We start from the raw sequence: 13958 nt of genomic DNA, 5'->3' as shown, positions 1-13958 counted from the left end.
TTGCTTAAATATTGGAAAAATATAATGTCAGAGACCAAGAATTAAGATGAAAATATATTTACATACTTTTCAAGTTGTTCAGAGAAGGTCCAGCTACATCTGGTGAGAGAGTTTCGAGTGTTTTTTTTAACACTCTTTTACGGCGAGCCTGCGTTTTGATAACTTCTTCATAACCTAAGCCAAGTGGTATTCTATGTCGATTTTCATCTATACTTCGATTTTGAACATCTGATTTGTTGTCTACTTCGTCACTGGCAACGACACGGGCAACGCCAGTCAAAGCTTGATCGGATATACTCAAATATGCTACCTTTAAAACATTTAATTTGAGTAGATTAGAAGTTATTTCTGCAAACATGCTGTCGTTCACAGGGCATGACTGTATATTCAGGTACTGCAAACCCTTCAGCTGAGCTGATATCAACTTTAGAAACGACTGACCAAACGCTAAGCCCCCCAAGTCTAAATGGGTTAAATGTGCACTCAATGATTTTTCCCTAACAATTTGTGTCTGTCTGTCATGAAAAATATCTGAATAGCCCATATCCAGATACCTTACTTCCTTCAGAAGCGTTATACACTCTAGCCCACACAGCGTTATACCAGAAACTTTTCTGAAACTGAATTTTTTAAGCCTTTCCAGCCGAAGGCAAATGTCCCGAAATATACTATCAGTGATATTAGAGCAAAAGTTGATATTTAGATCAATAATTCCAGTTTGATCGGAAAATATAGCTTCAAATCCAGGTTGGCTAATGTTTTTACAGCCTTCTAAATTGAGCACGGTCAGTTTCAAATCCGGAATTTTACAAAGAGCAATCAAACCATCACTGCCAATTTGTGTCCTGCTAAAGTCAATCGATGTAAGAGTCTCACTTCTCAGTTCAATTATATTCTGCACGATTTTGAACGTGAGAACGGAATCCGAGTATTTAAAGTTTTGTCGACTCGGGTAAAACCTTTTCCATATTGCGGGATGAAAAGTAATTTGGTCACCAGATAGAGAAAAATGTTCTAAATTTGGCATAATATTAGAAATTCTCATGAGAATAGCGTCAGATAAATACTGGCTAGACTGTATTTCGAGACGTCTAACGGTTGCTAAGTTATTCAAATTACAAATTGATTCAGAGAAAATCCTCCCTGTCATAAATGGATAGTCAGAGTCATCTATAGTGAGATTTACTAACGATGTGCAATAGCTGAGAAGATTTCCAATAGTTCTTTCATTCATGTTGCATTTGATGAAAGTGAGGTATTTTATATGATTCGCCAAACACTTCCAGTGACTGAATATTTTTTCCCCTTCTGCTCCTGAGAATTCCAGGCTAATGTTCTGAAATGAAAAGAGCTTCTTAAGCTAATTATGTCTAAGAGTCATTTGAAAACAATATCCAAAAAAACAACAACAATGAGATAAAAGAAAAATGAAATAAAAAAGAGAAGAAATAAAACTAAAAAAAAGTATCATATGGTCTATTTTAATATTCCTGATTTTGCCTTTTCTAATTGTTACTTATCAGGAAGGTATTCGTAGTCAGGGATGAAGCAGTGTTATTTCCAATTATCTGTGCTGATGATTCTAGGAATTATATTTTTTTTTAAATACGTCAAACTAGCACGGTCTAAAAAATTATCTACAAAGAAACAAAATGAAAGCTATAATAAGTCACAATACATTTCCTGCAAACATGAAATAAAACCAGGGTTTAAACCAATCGTATTTCAACTTACACTGCCCTTATTTAAAAACCAAACTAAGAAAAGCAAGTGAATTAAGTTTCTTTTTCAAGGACAACGGTAAAATATAATAATACTAACCAAAGAGACTGTCGTCCGAGAGCATAAAAAAGAAAAAAGTCTAGATGAAAATCTCTTGTGGAATCTGCGAAAAACATATGTTGCACCCATTCTTGAAATACAAAATTATATGTCCTCTTACCCCTCCCTCTCCAGTAAACAAATTTTTCCTGAAAGATTCAACTCGATCCCTTAGACGTGAGAAGAAATAGTGTACTCCTTTCTGACGATCGGAAACTGACTAGACTCTGACTGTAACCTCTTCTATCTCTATTAGCTTCAGCTACCCATTATACAACCACACATGGTTAGCTACATATTTTGAATAATTAAATAGAGCAAGATTCGGCGAAACTTTCAACTAGATATGCACTACTCGTCCTCGGCAACAAGCTATCACAGACACAAGAAGATTGAAAAGGAAAGTATTTCTTGAAAGATGTGAAATATCAAAAGAAAATCAAAACAGTAATTGATAGAAGTAGAATATCAGAAAGAACGAATTTTAAGGGGTTTTATCCCTTCCCATGCCCTCATAAGATGGCTTTGATTTGGTATGTTTTAAAAATTTTACGTGCTTCTTCTTGAAAGGAAACTTCCTAGACTGATACACTAACACAGTGCAATGACTGTGAGACTTTGAAATTTGTAGAACGTGAGTTCAAGGCATTTCTTAGGGGCAATGGGATGTCACAATTCAAAATCAGACTTTTGTGGTAATAAACTGCGAGTAAGTAGCAGTTTGTGCTAATAGTTGCCGACACTACAAAAAAAAAGAACTAAGAGCTCATACGGAACTTGTGACGAGGTCGGAAGAGCCAAGAGCTCATATGGTATGAGCTCTGGCAAATCAATAGATTGCTTTAAAAGGAAAATCAGAAGCTTAATACCGGTCGGGATTTAAAATAAGAGCTCTGAGTCTCGAGGTCCTTCTAATTATCAAAATTCATTAAGATCAGATCATCCACTCGTAAGTTAAAAATATCTCAATTTTTCTTATTTTATCCTCTCCCTTCAGTCCCCCCCCCCCAGATGGTCGAATCGGGGAAAACAACTTTATCAAGTCAATTTGTACAGCTCCCTGACACGCCTACCAATTTTCATCGTCCTAGCACTTCCAGAAGCACCCCCCCCCAACTCCCCCAACGAGAGCGATCCGTTCCGGTTAAGTCAATCACGTATCTAGGACTTGTGATCATTTTTCCCACCAAGTTTCATCCCGATCCCTCCACTCCAAGCGTTTTGCAAGATTTTAGGCTCCCCCCCCAATGTCACCAGATCAGGTCGAGATTTAAAATAAGAGCTCTGAGACACGATATCCTTCCAAACATCAAATTTCATTAAGGTCCGATCACCCGTTCGTACTGTTAAAAATACCTCATTTTTTGTAATTTTTCCGATTTAACCGCCCCCCACTCCCCCCAGATGTTCGAAGCGAGGAAACAACAATTTATAATTTAATCTGGTCTGGTTCCTGATACACCTGCCAAATTTCATCGTCCTAGCTTACCTGGAAGTGCCTAAAGTAGCAAAACCGGGACAGACAGACCGACAGAATTTGCGATCGCTATAAGTCACTTGTGCCAAGTGCCATAAAAAGTTTTGATAACAATACGTACATCAAAAGAATTCGATTTTTATGGTGCTTTTGAATATGTTAAATTAATCCAACCAAAAGTCATCCACCTAGAGTTATGAGCCTAAAAGCAGTTGAATAGCTTCCAAAAAAGAAAGAACACCCCCAAAAGAGCAAGTGAACTTGATGACAATTACTTCTGTGAATTCAGCATATCAGGGAGCCCTATTGCAGAGGTTTCGAGGCCCTAACAACAAAAATGCAAGAATTTTGAGTTAAAAAAAGACCACCGATATGAATTTTTTTTTGTTCGTTTGTTTATTTTTCCCAGGAGTGGGCGTACCGAACCAAAGTACTTCCACTTTTTCAAAAATCTTGCTCACAATCTTCAATAATTTAGCTCTAATATCCCAACAGTTATATTTCAAAAGCTAATTTACCACACAAGCTGATAGTCTATTAACAAAACAATAGTGACAAAATTTGAATGTATTGTCAACATTAGGAAAAGTAATTTTGTCCAACAATTCCTTGATAACATTTTTACTAGAGAATGTCAGGAGGAAAAAAGAGGGGTATTATTGTACATATGGATATAAATTCTGTATGCTTTTTGTTCTTTTGCGTGTCTGAAACCACGATAACCTCTACGATAGGGTTCCCTGATGTTTAAAAACACTGAAATAGTGTATATAAAAACGAATAATATTACGATGTAAAATTGCAAAAAAGTTCCTTATAGCATTCGCCCCCCCCCCACTAAGACATTAGTAATGACGCCATAACGAATTCTGAGGGGCCCATAGCCGCTACTCTTTTCTTCTTCACCGTTACTCACGAAGAATTTTAACGGCAATTCCCTCAAGGCGCTGATATTATTGACTTTTTTCAAGATACAGGTGCTTGTTACGTAATAGGGAATGTTTTCATTGTTTGTTATGTTAATTGCTTAAAAACCTAAAGATAGAGAAAAAACCCTCAGGGCCCGTCAATTAAGACATTTTTCCTCTCAATACCCCGGTATTATTTATTACGTCATTGTTTACCTATATTGAGGATGACGCAATCTTGCGTGACTTGCTATGACCCAGGGCTCACTTACCTCAGTATTATTTGTGCATCGGAAGAATAAACACTTACATCTTATTACATCTATCTCAACATTGAGAGGCATCCATGGAGGTATATTAAACATCTTATGGTTCATTTTTAATAAATAGACAACTATCTCAAGTGTAAAAAACTAGTTGTTGCCTCTGTAAGCATTAAATAAAAAGCAGGTCTTTTAACTGAAAGTAAGGAGCGACATTAAGACTTAAAACTTAATTAAGAAATTATTCCGTATATGAGAGGGGTTGCCCCCCCCCCTCAACGCCCCACTCTACGCTAAGTTTGACTCTTTCTAACAGCTCGACTTTTTAAAACAATAAAAACTTTAGCGTAAAGGAGCGAGGCGTTTTTTATTTACTTTCTCATTTTTTTAAAAATAATGCTAGAAAATCGTGCGCCCCCTAAATGGAAATACTCTTTCCTGCTGATAAATTCTTCCATGGAAAGATCCTCCCACATACAACCCCCTCCAGCGCGAAAAAGCCCCCCTGAAAACGCCTGTACACTTCCCGATAACCATTACTATGTGTAAACAATAGTCAAAGTTTGTAACTTACAGCCCCTCCCCCAGGGACTGTGGGGGATGAAGTCGTCCCCAAACACATAGTTATTAGGTTTTTTGACTATGCTGAACAAAATAGCTATATCAGAATTTTGATCCGGTGCCTTTTGGAAAAATGAGCTTGGGAGGGGGCCTAGGTGCCCTCGAATTTTTTGGTATCTTAAAAAGAGCACTAGAACTTTTAGTTTCCGTTCGAATAAACCCTCTTGCAACATTCTAGGATCACTGAGTCGATACGATCACCCCTGGGAAAAAAACAACAGATAAACACGCATCCATGATCTGTCTTCTGGCAAAAAATACAAAATTCCACATTTTTGTAGATAGGAGCTTGAAACTTCTATAGTAGGGTTCTCGAATGGTGAGATTTTCGATTCCATGACATTTGGCGGGTGTTTCCCCCTATATTCTAAAATAAGGCAAATTTTATCAGGCTCGTAACTTATGATGGGTAAGACTAAACTTGATGAAACCTATCTATTTGAAATAAGCATAAAAATGCAATTCTTTTGATGTAACTGTTGGTATCAAAAGCCCGTTTTTTAGAGTTTCGGTTACTATTGAGCCGGGTCACTCCTCACTACAGTTCATTACCACGAACTGTTTGATATTAGTAGTGTCAGTGTCCGTTTTATATTTATATCCAAAGGCTAAACCTCTCAATTTCTTATAGGACTCTCGAGTCATCAGCAGGAATTATATGTAACTTGCATAATTTGAAAGATTGGTGCTTGTGCTCACCAACGTTCTATCTATATAGACACTTATTGGTCTAAACAAATTCTGTAGTACACACTTTTCATAGGGTAAGCACTCGGCAGCGCTTGGTTTAGCATTGTTAGATTTTTTGACAATGACATGTAAATCTATGAAATAGTCTTCACTGGAATAAATTTGAAAATGAATGTTTTCAGAGAGCGGTTCTTGCGGATAAAATTGTTCACAGTAACCATGTTTTACACTCACATCAACATTTTCTGCCTTGAAAAGATTCAATGATGAGGGGACTGAGGGTTGACATTCTTAGTGCGATAGACACACAATTTCTAGGAAAAGAAATTCTTTTGCGATCAAACAATTTTACTTTTGTTTTCTTTTTCTTCTATGACAAGAGTGGTGTTTTTCGATTCTGACCTAAGTAGAGACTGATGAATGATAAGATGTTTCCCACCCTTTTTAAACCTTTTCTGCTTGGTCATGATTTCAATAGATCCCCGAGGGATCGCACAGTAGACCTGAGATTTTGTGAAACACATTCTTTAAAATCCTCCCCAGAGCCCATATCGTGTAGTGTAGTGGATGCAAAATCTGCAGCAACCGGAGGAATTTATTTATTAGCCAGGAGTAGTGCAGAGCGAAACAACTTAGCAAACAAATTGCCGAGGCAGTAGCTTGATATTGAAAAACGACCCCTGTAATATTCAATTCCATGACTCAATTGCCGAGTTCTAAGAGTAACAACATAGCAATCAATATCAGGACAAACATAGTACTTTTTCTATTAGCCATCTCACTGAATGGGTCGAAAATGACATGTAATCAGAGCCAAACTTTTCGAGATTGCTAAAGATCACGTAATCCCCTTCTTAATGTTTAGTGACAGAGCTCTAAACATGAAGTGTTTACAGGAATATATTGAGTGTAATTTATATTGTAGTGGTGAATGCGATCGTGGTTGTTAATTTTCAAAACACGTAAAAGGGGGACATTAATATCACCAACTCACGATGTCTAAACAAAGGATGCATAAAGAACTATAAAATTGTCCGATGAGAAGCCATGTGGATAGTCTGTAAAAATAACACGCTTCATCACAATAATTTCAACACAACTTTTACCCTCGATTATATTCCGATTAAAACCAAGAACACTTCTCAGATTATCGCTGAGATGAATCATTTCATTCTCGATAGACGAGCTAATGTAAACCCTACCATGACCCATTGAATACTTAAAGTGGAATGCATTATTCTTACGAGCGGAGATTTTTCTATTGATTGCATGATACAAATCATTCGAGCTACCATGTTCTTTGTATTTTATGGTGAGATGCGGGTATAAATCAGGATTAAATGATTTTATCCATTCTTCCTCGTCAACATACACTGGCCAATCGTTTGGTGTAAATTATATATCATATATATATGATCTCTTCTCAGGATATACAATCAACAACAGCAACTTCATACTTCGACCAACTTTGATGGTGGGGGAGGGTTTTGTCTCAAAACCGCATGTTTTATTAAAGTAATCAAAGAGGGGGTTAGAGACATTGGACATGAATGTAACACAGAAATCATATTAAGCATTGTGAACGTCTTCAGCGGCAATCCAAGAATCAAGATCAGAGTTGTATCCTAGCCAACGAAGAAGCAACTGTCTCTTACCCTTACGAGCTCAACTCTTTAATATATTTTCAATATGATATATTCAACTGTTTTTGACTTTTTGTAATTCCTCCTCGTAAAAAAAAACCAAGAATCTTTTCATCTTTCGTATCTTGTAGATGACAGGTTACAGGTTTAGGGTCTAAGACCTTTGACAATTTAAAAAGTTCGGTGGACCACAAGTTATTCCCTTTTTCAAAAATATTGCTAGTTCGATTGATTCGAACTGTATCACCAACATTGAATTTCTTCTTTTTCCCTTTCCTTTTATTAGAACATTGTTTGAGAAAATTGTCAAGTGTATTTTCACCCCGATGAAATTCCAGAGGACTAAGATTGGACAGGGATCGATGAGGGCGTTGATAATAAATCAACATGATTTATCAAAATCTACAACAAAAGCAGCAGAATTTTTAAATGTATAATATCTCGAGATTAAAAGTCGAATACTTCTTATCATACGTTCAGCCAATGCCGCCTTTATCGGACTACGACTATGACAGAGTATTGTATTATATATCAATCAGTGCTGTCACTTACTTGAAGTACTACTTAAGTAAAATTTTCCATTACTTGTACTTGTACTTAAGTAAAAACTCTAGGGTGTACTTGTTGCTTGATACTTAAGTAAGATTACGAAATACTTATTAATTAAGATACTTTTAATGTCCTTATTTTTCAAATACTTTACCTTTGACACGAAAATTTTGTGTGCGTGTGCTTTGGCAATGTACAAGAAAACATCACCTTTAGATTTAGAGTAAACTCAGATATAGCTCCATGCCCTATTTTGGGATATGAAATAAGGTACTTGTTATTGACGAAAAAAAAATTATAATATGATTAACACTTGGTTTAATTTTTGTTTAACAGTTATAGAACAAAGAAAATTGAAATTATTTCACAGTTCACTTGGTCGACAGTGAGCTAAAATCCCTTGTTTTGTGCTAAATGTTGCATACTGTAGTCAATTTGGGCTTATATTTCTGACATTAGTGTTTAAGTTTTGTCATCTCGTCAACTGAACCAGATTTCTACCATTTCATAATCTTCAGGACCATATTATTGGTAAAACTACTGAAGCTATGAATCTTTGCCCATCTAAATGTTGTCTGGAATAAACAAGTCTAGGCAATTCTAGCTGGATTCAATGCAATGGTATTTTGTCAAATTCGTTCCAGCAAATTTAGGTATTCAGACGAATCTGACTTCAGATTTGTATCTCCATTCATGAGTTATAGGCCCTACTAAATTAAAGGAAAACTCAACTTTCTTAAGCCTTGAAACCCTCTCAACACTCGCCCTATTTGAGATAGGCTTTGTGATACCAGAACTTGATATGAGCCCTGATCTTAGGCATCTTTGGTCTAGTTTTCATTCTGATCTGTTACTCCATTTGCAAGTTATACTAAATTAAACAAAAAACTTAAATCTTTCAGGAATTAAAACTCATTTCCCCTTGTTAAATTTGAGCTAGGGTCTTTATCTCAAAACTTGATATGTCATGGTCTTAGGCCTCTTTGGTTCAATTTTCATTCAGATCCATCACTCCAGTCACAATTTACTCTGAATTAAACGAAAAAGTGTTTTTAGCAGGTAAAGCCCTCTCCCCCTGTTTTATTTGAGCTATGGTCTTCATCTTTCAACTTGATGTGTCTCATGATCCTTGGCACCAAATCTGGCCATCAACATTTTCATCCAAATCCAACTAGCGTTTCTCCCCCTATACGTGATTACACAGACAGACAGACGGATGGACGGATTTTGCAACGTCTTAGGTAGCAATGTTGGCTAATTGGATCCAAAAAAATGAAAAAAAGGGCATATCATTATCCAGGTATCATCACCTATTTAGAAAGTGGAAAATATCCATCAAGATAGGTTTTTGAGATCTGTTTGTCTGTCCTCCCGTCTGTGCAATCGAGTATAGTGGGAGAACCACCAGTCAGATTTGTAATGAAACCGAAATATTTGGATTTAAAATTGAGCTTGATTAGGGCGATGGGGCTTTAAGTGTTAAAAAAATTCAAGTTTTTTATTTAATTCACTGAAAATTGCACAAGGAGATGAACTTCGATAAAAACTGAATAAAGATGCCTAGGAGTATGGTATGCATTGAGTTCTGGGATGGACACCCAAGCTTAATTAAAAGTTGAGTTTTTCATTTAATTCAGTGTAGCTTGCGAGATATTGATGGATCTCAGTGAAGCTTTTGGTTTAGTTTAGTATAACTTGCGAATGGAGCAACGGATCCAAATGAAAGCTAGACCAAGGATGACAAGGATCAGGGCTCATATCAAGCTCTGATATCACAAGCCATGTCTGAAATAAGGCTAGGGGAGGGGGGTTTTAAGTTTCAAGAAAGTCGAGTTTTCCTTGAATTTAGTAGGGCCTATAACTACTTCCATCCATGGCTTACCCAAAGCCTGGAAATAACCCTTTTCCAAAATAAGTCATACTGAAACCAACCTTCAACCAAATATTTCATTCCCAGAGAAAAATTACTGTGTATGGCACTTGGTATTTACCAAGTGACATAGAGTGATCGCAAATTCTGTAGGTCTGTCGGTCAGTCAGTCCCGGTCTTGCTAGTTTAGGCACTTCGAGATAAGCTAAGACGATGAAATTTGGCAGGCGTATCAGGAACCAGACCAGATTAAGTCTGAAATAGTTGTTTCTCCGATTTGACAATCTGGGGGGCGGGAGTGGGAGGACGGTTAATTTGGAAAAATTAGATAGGATCTTAATTAAATTTGATATTTAGGAGGATATCATGTCTCAGAGCTCTTACATTAAATTCCGACCGGATCAGGTGATATTGGAGGGGGAAACCTAAAATCTTGGAAAATGCTTAGAGTGGAGTGACCAGGATGAAACTTGGTGGGAAGAATAAGCACAAGTCCTAGATACGTGATTGACAGAGCCGAAATGGATTCGATCTCTTTGGGGGAGTTGGAGGGGGTGTTAATTCGGAAAAATTACAAAAATTGAGGTATTTTTAACTTAAGAGCGGATGAACGTTCGTGAGGTATTTTGAATTTGATATTAAGAAGGAACTCATGTCTCAGATCTCTTATTTTAAATCCAGACCAGTTAAGGTGACATTGGGTGAGGGTTGGAGGGGTGAACCGGTAATCTTAGATAACGTTTAGATTGAAGAGATCGGGATGAAACTTGATGGGTAGAATAAGCAAGTGTCGTAGATACGTGATTGACGAAACCGGACTGGATCCACTCTCTTTGGGGTAGTTAGGGGGGGGGGGGTCCAGTGCTTTGGGGAGTTCGGTACTTCTGGACGTGCTAGGTCAATGAAAATTGGTAGGCGTGTCAGGGACCTACACAAATTGACTTGATAAAGTTGATTTCCCCGATTCAACCATCTGGAGGGGGGATGAAGGGAGAGGAAAAATTAGAAAAATGAGGTATTTTTAACTTGTGAGTGGGTGATCGGATCTTAATGAATTTTGATATTTAAAAGGACCTTGTGTCTCAGAGCTCTTATTTTAAATGCCGACCAACATTAAGCCTCTGATTTTTCTTTTAAATTAATCTATTGATTCTTATAATTTTGCTAGAGCTTATTCCATATGAGCTCTTGGCTCTTCCAACCTCGTCACAAGTGCCATATGAGCTCTTAGCTCTTGTTTTATTCTTTTTTTTATCAGAAGATTTTCGACTTAGTCTCGTGGTTTTTTCCGCTTCATGGTATGAAAACTGCTGCTAGAAAAAGATAGGTTTGAACTTCTGCCATATTGTCTTCTAGTATATTTAAAGGTGTGCTTGTATCGTGCCTGCGTCCCCTTAAAAGTTCTGTTTCTTACGGTAATATCGGTTTGTCTTCAGTTGCATATGCAGACGACATTCTTCTTGTTCCCCGGACTCGCCGTGGATTGCTTTCCAATTTTACTATATTAACCAATGAGCTATCTAAGATTAGACTGTCAGTTAATGCGTCTAAATGCGAGTTTATTTGTTTTAATAGCCCTTATGCGGTCGCTCCATTCGTTGCTGGGACTGCAATTCTGCCATCTTCTTCTTTAGTTAGTTGGCTTGGTCTGTGTTTCGGTCCAACACTTTCCACTACCTTTTCATCCCTAGTGAATCAAGCCGTGAAAAACCTACGCGTCGCTTACGGAAAAATGTCCCCAAACAAAAGCCGTTACAACCGCAACGGTTTGTGCATGATTTATAACGCTTATTGCGCCCCTGTGCTTTTGTTTTTATCAGGCATGGCTCATCTGTTTCGTAAGAAAAATCCCCATACTCTACGTGCGGCTTATTTCAGATATTGCAAAATCCTCCTCCGGCTTCCTAGATGGCACCAAAACAGAAAAATAATTGCTCGATTTGGTTTAATAGATATGCCTTCTTGGATTCGGTCTTCCAGTGATGATTTACGTAAAAAGACTGTCTAATTTATTCACGTTTACGACCCTCTGCAGCCTTTTTTCCATATTAATACTGGTTAATTATCCATGTTGTCTTTTGTTATTTTGATTTTTTTTTTCTTGCTGTTTATCGTTTTTATTTTTGTTTATTTATAATATTCCGTATTTTGTGTTTTTTTTATAAAATTCATTCATTCATTCTGCAGTTTGACCAGCCGTATAGAATGCGTCTGAATCAGCGGGCTTGCTGCAGGCCCATGATTTTATAATACATGTTTATAGAGAGTTTTACCGACCATCTGAATTGACTACACACCATGCGGCTTGCTTAAGTGAAAACCAGCCAAAGAATATAGATGCCATACATTTTCATAGGGTGTCTGAAATTTAACTTGAAAACTTGAGGCAGTTTCCTTGTAAAGGTGCCGAGGGCGAGACATGCCATCAATTGATTTTTGATTATCGAGCTTTAATTTCTCTTATTAAAAAAGTCTGCAACTGACTCACTTGGCTTCTTACTTTTAATTTTTTTTTTTTGCTAGGGTTTTTCCTTATTGAATCAGAGTACGAACTACTTTTTACCTTTTATCTGTTTCAAAGCCAATCCAAAGTTTATTTTTCTATTTTCAATATAATTTCCATCATTCCGACATGTTTCAGCATAACCCTGTATTTTTTTTAAACGTGCCAGATTTGACTGAACACTAATCGCCAGAAGTTCAACTCTATGTACACTGTATTAATCCTGTCACGTGATCTGTCGGATGCAATCAGAAGTTTTTTGACTGCACTTAATTGTTTTGATAGTCTTTTTCTTTCAAGCCGTTGTGTTGAAAATTGGTCCAAATTATTTTTTGGACTTCGTTGGGTGTCTACCAGCAAAACAAAGAAAAAAATATTTTCAATATTTTTTTTTATCATTCCCACATGTTTCAGAATAACCGTGTATTTCTTCAAACGTGCCAGATTTTACTGAACACTAATCACCAGAAGTTAAACTCTATGTGTACTGTGTTAATCATGTCATGTGATCTGTCTTATCCAATCAGGAGTTGCTGACTGCACTCAATTGTTTTGAAAGTCTTTTTCTTTAAAGCCGTTTTTTTTGAAAATTGGTTCAGATTACTTTTTGGACTTCGTTGGGTGTGTACCAGCCAAACAATGGAAAACAATACTTTAAATATTTTTTCCATCATTCCCACATGTTTCAGAATTAACCCTGTATTTTTTCAAACGTGCCAGATTTGATTGAACACTAATCCGCAAAAGTTCAACTCTACGTACACTGTGTTAATTCTGTCATGTGATATGTCTGATCCAATCAAGAGTTTTTTGACTGCACTTAATTGTTTTGATAGTCTTTTCCTTTCAAGCCGTTTTGTTGAAAATTGGTTAAGATTATTTTCTTGGACTTCATTGGTTGTGTACCAGCCGAACAAGGGAAACGTTTAAAAACTATAAAACAGAAACTTTGGTTCTTGATTAAGATTTCCAAGAGAGGAATGACAGAGGATATTTTTAGGCAAGGGAAGGGGCTAAGAAGCCTTCAGAATGGCTTTAAAAAGGTAGCATGGGCTTTATATCAGAAATATATATATATATATATATATATATATATATATATATATATATATATATATATATATATATAGAAGAAATACTTGAAGTAGTACTTGAAGTATTATTTAAGTACAATCTTGGCAAGTACTTGATATTTGATACTTAAGTAAGAATTTGGAAAGTACTTATTACTTGATATTTAAGTAAAAAAACAATGAGTACTTAATACTTGATACTAAAGTAAAAATTTGGAGTACTTGTTGCAGTACTGATGTCAATAAAACCTTTTTTGCATGTGTGGATTAACAAATTCACTTCCCCGATCTGTTTAAATTTTTCTATAAGAATCTTGTCCAAAAATGGATTCAAGGGCTTTAGTAACTCATCACATCTTTTAGACCATAATGGAACAGCATATGCATAGTGACTACAAACACTGATTGCAAATAAAAATCCTCGTCAAGAGTCAAAAGATCTGCTCGTAATATATGTAATGAAAGGCAGGCTTTAGTTTTTCGATAATGACTATCGTGAACTGATTTCAATGAAGAGTTTAAATTGGTTCATTCTATAAA

The 13958-nt window shown here is 36.4% G+C and overlaps 1 protein-coding gene across 1 annotated transcript in view; it reads right to left on the bottom strand.

Annotated features, from left to right (window-relative positions):
* LOC136036305 (F-box/LRR-repeat protein 2-like) overlaps positions 1 to 13958 on the bottom strand; it is a 102128-nt gene that overhangs the window by 15076 nt on the left and 73094 nt on the right. Inside the window, exon 3 of the mRNA XM_065718455.1 lies at positions 67 to 1336. Within this exon, the coding sequence (XP_065574527.1) occupies positions 67 to 1336 (1270 nt within the window). The remainder of the gene's footprint in view (positions 1 to 66; positions 1337 to 13958) is intronic.

The sequence above is a fragment of the Artemia franciscana genome, chromosome 15 (assembly GCF_032884065.1).
Source record: "Artemia franciscana chromosome 15, ASM3288406v1, whole genome shotgun sequence".
NCBI classification, from domain to species: Eukaryota; Metazoa; Arthropoda; class Branchiopoda; order Anostraca; family Artemiidae; genus Artemia; species Artemia franciscana.
Note: the sequence above shows the minus strand (reverse complement) of the source record. Positions and strands in the feature narration are given on the sequence as shown.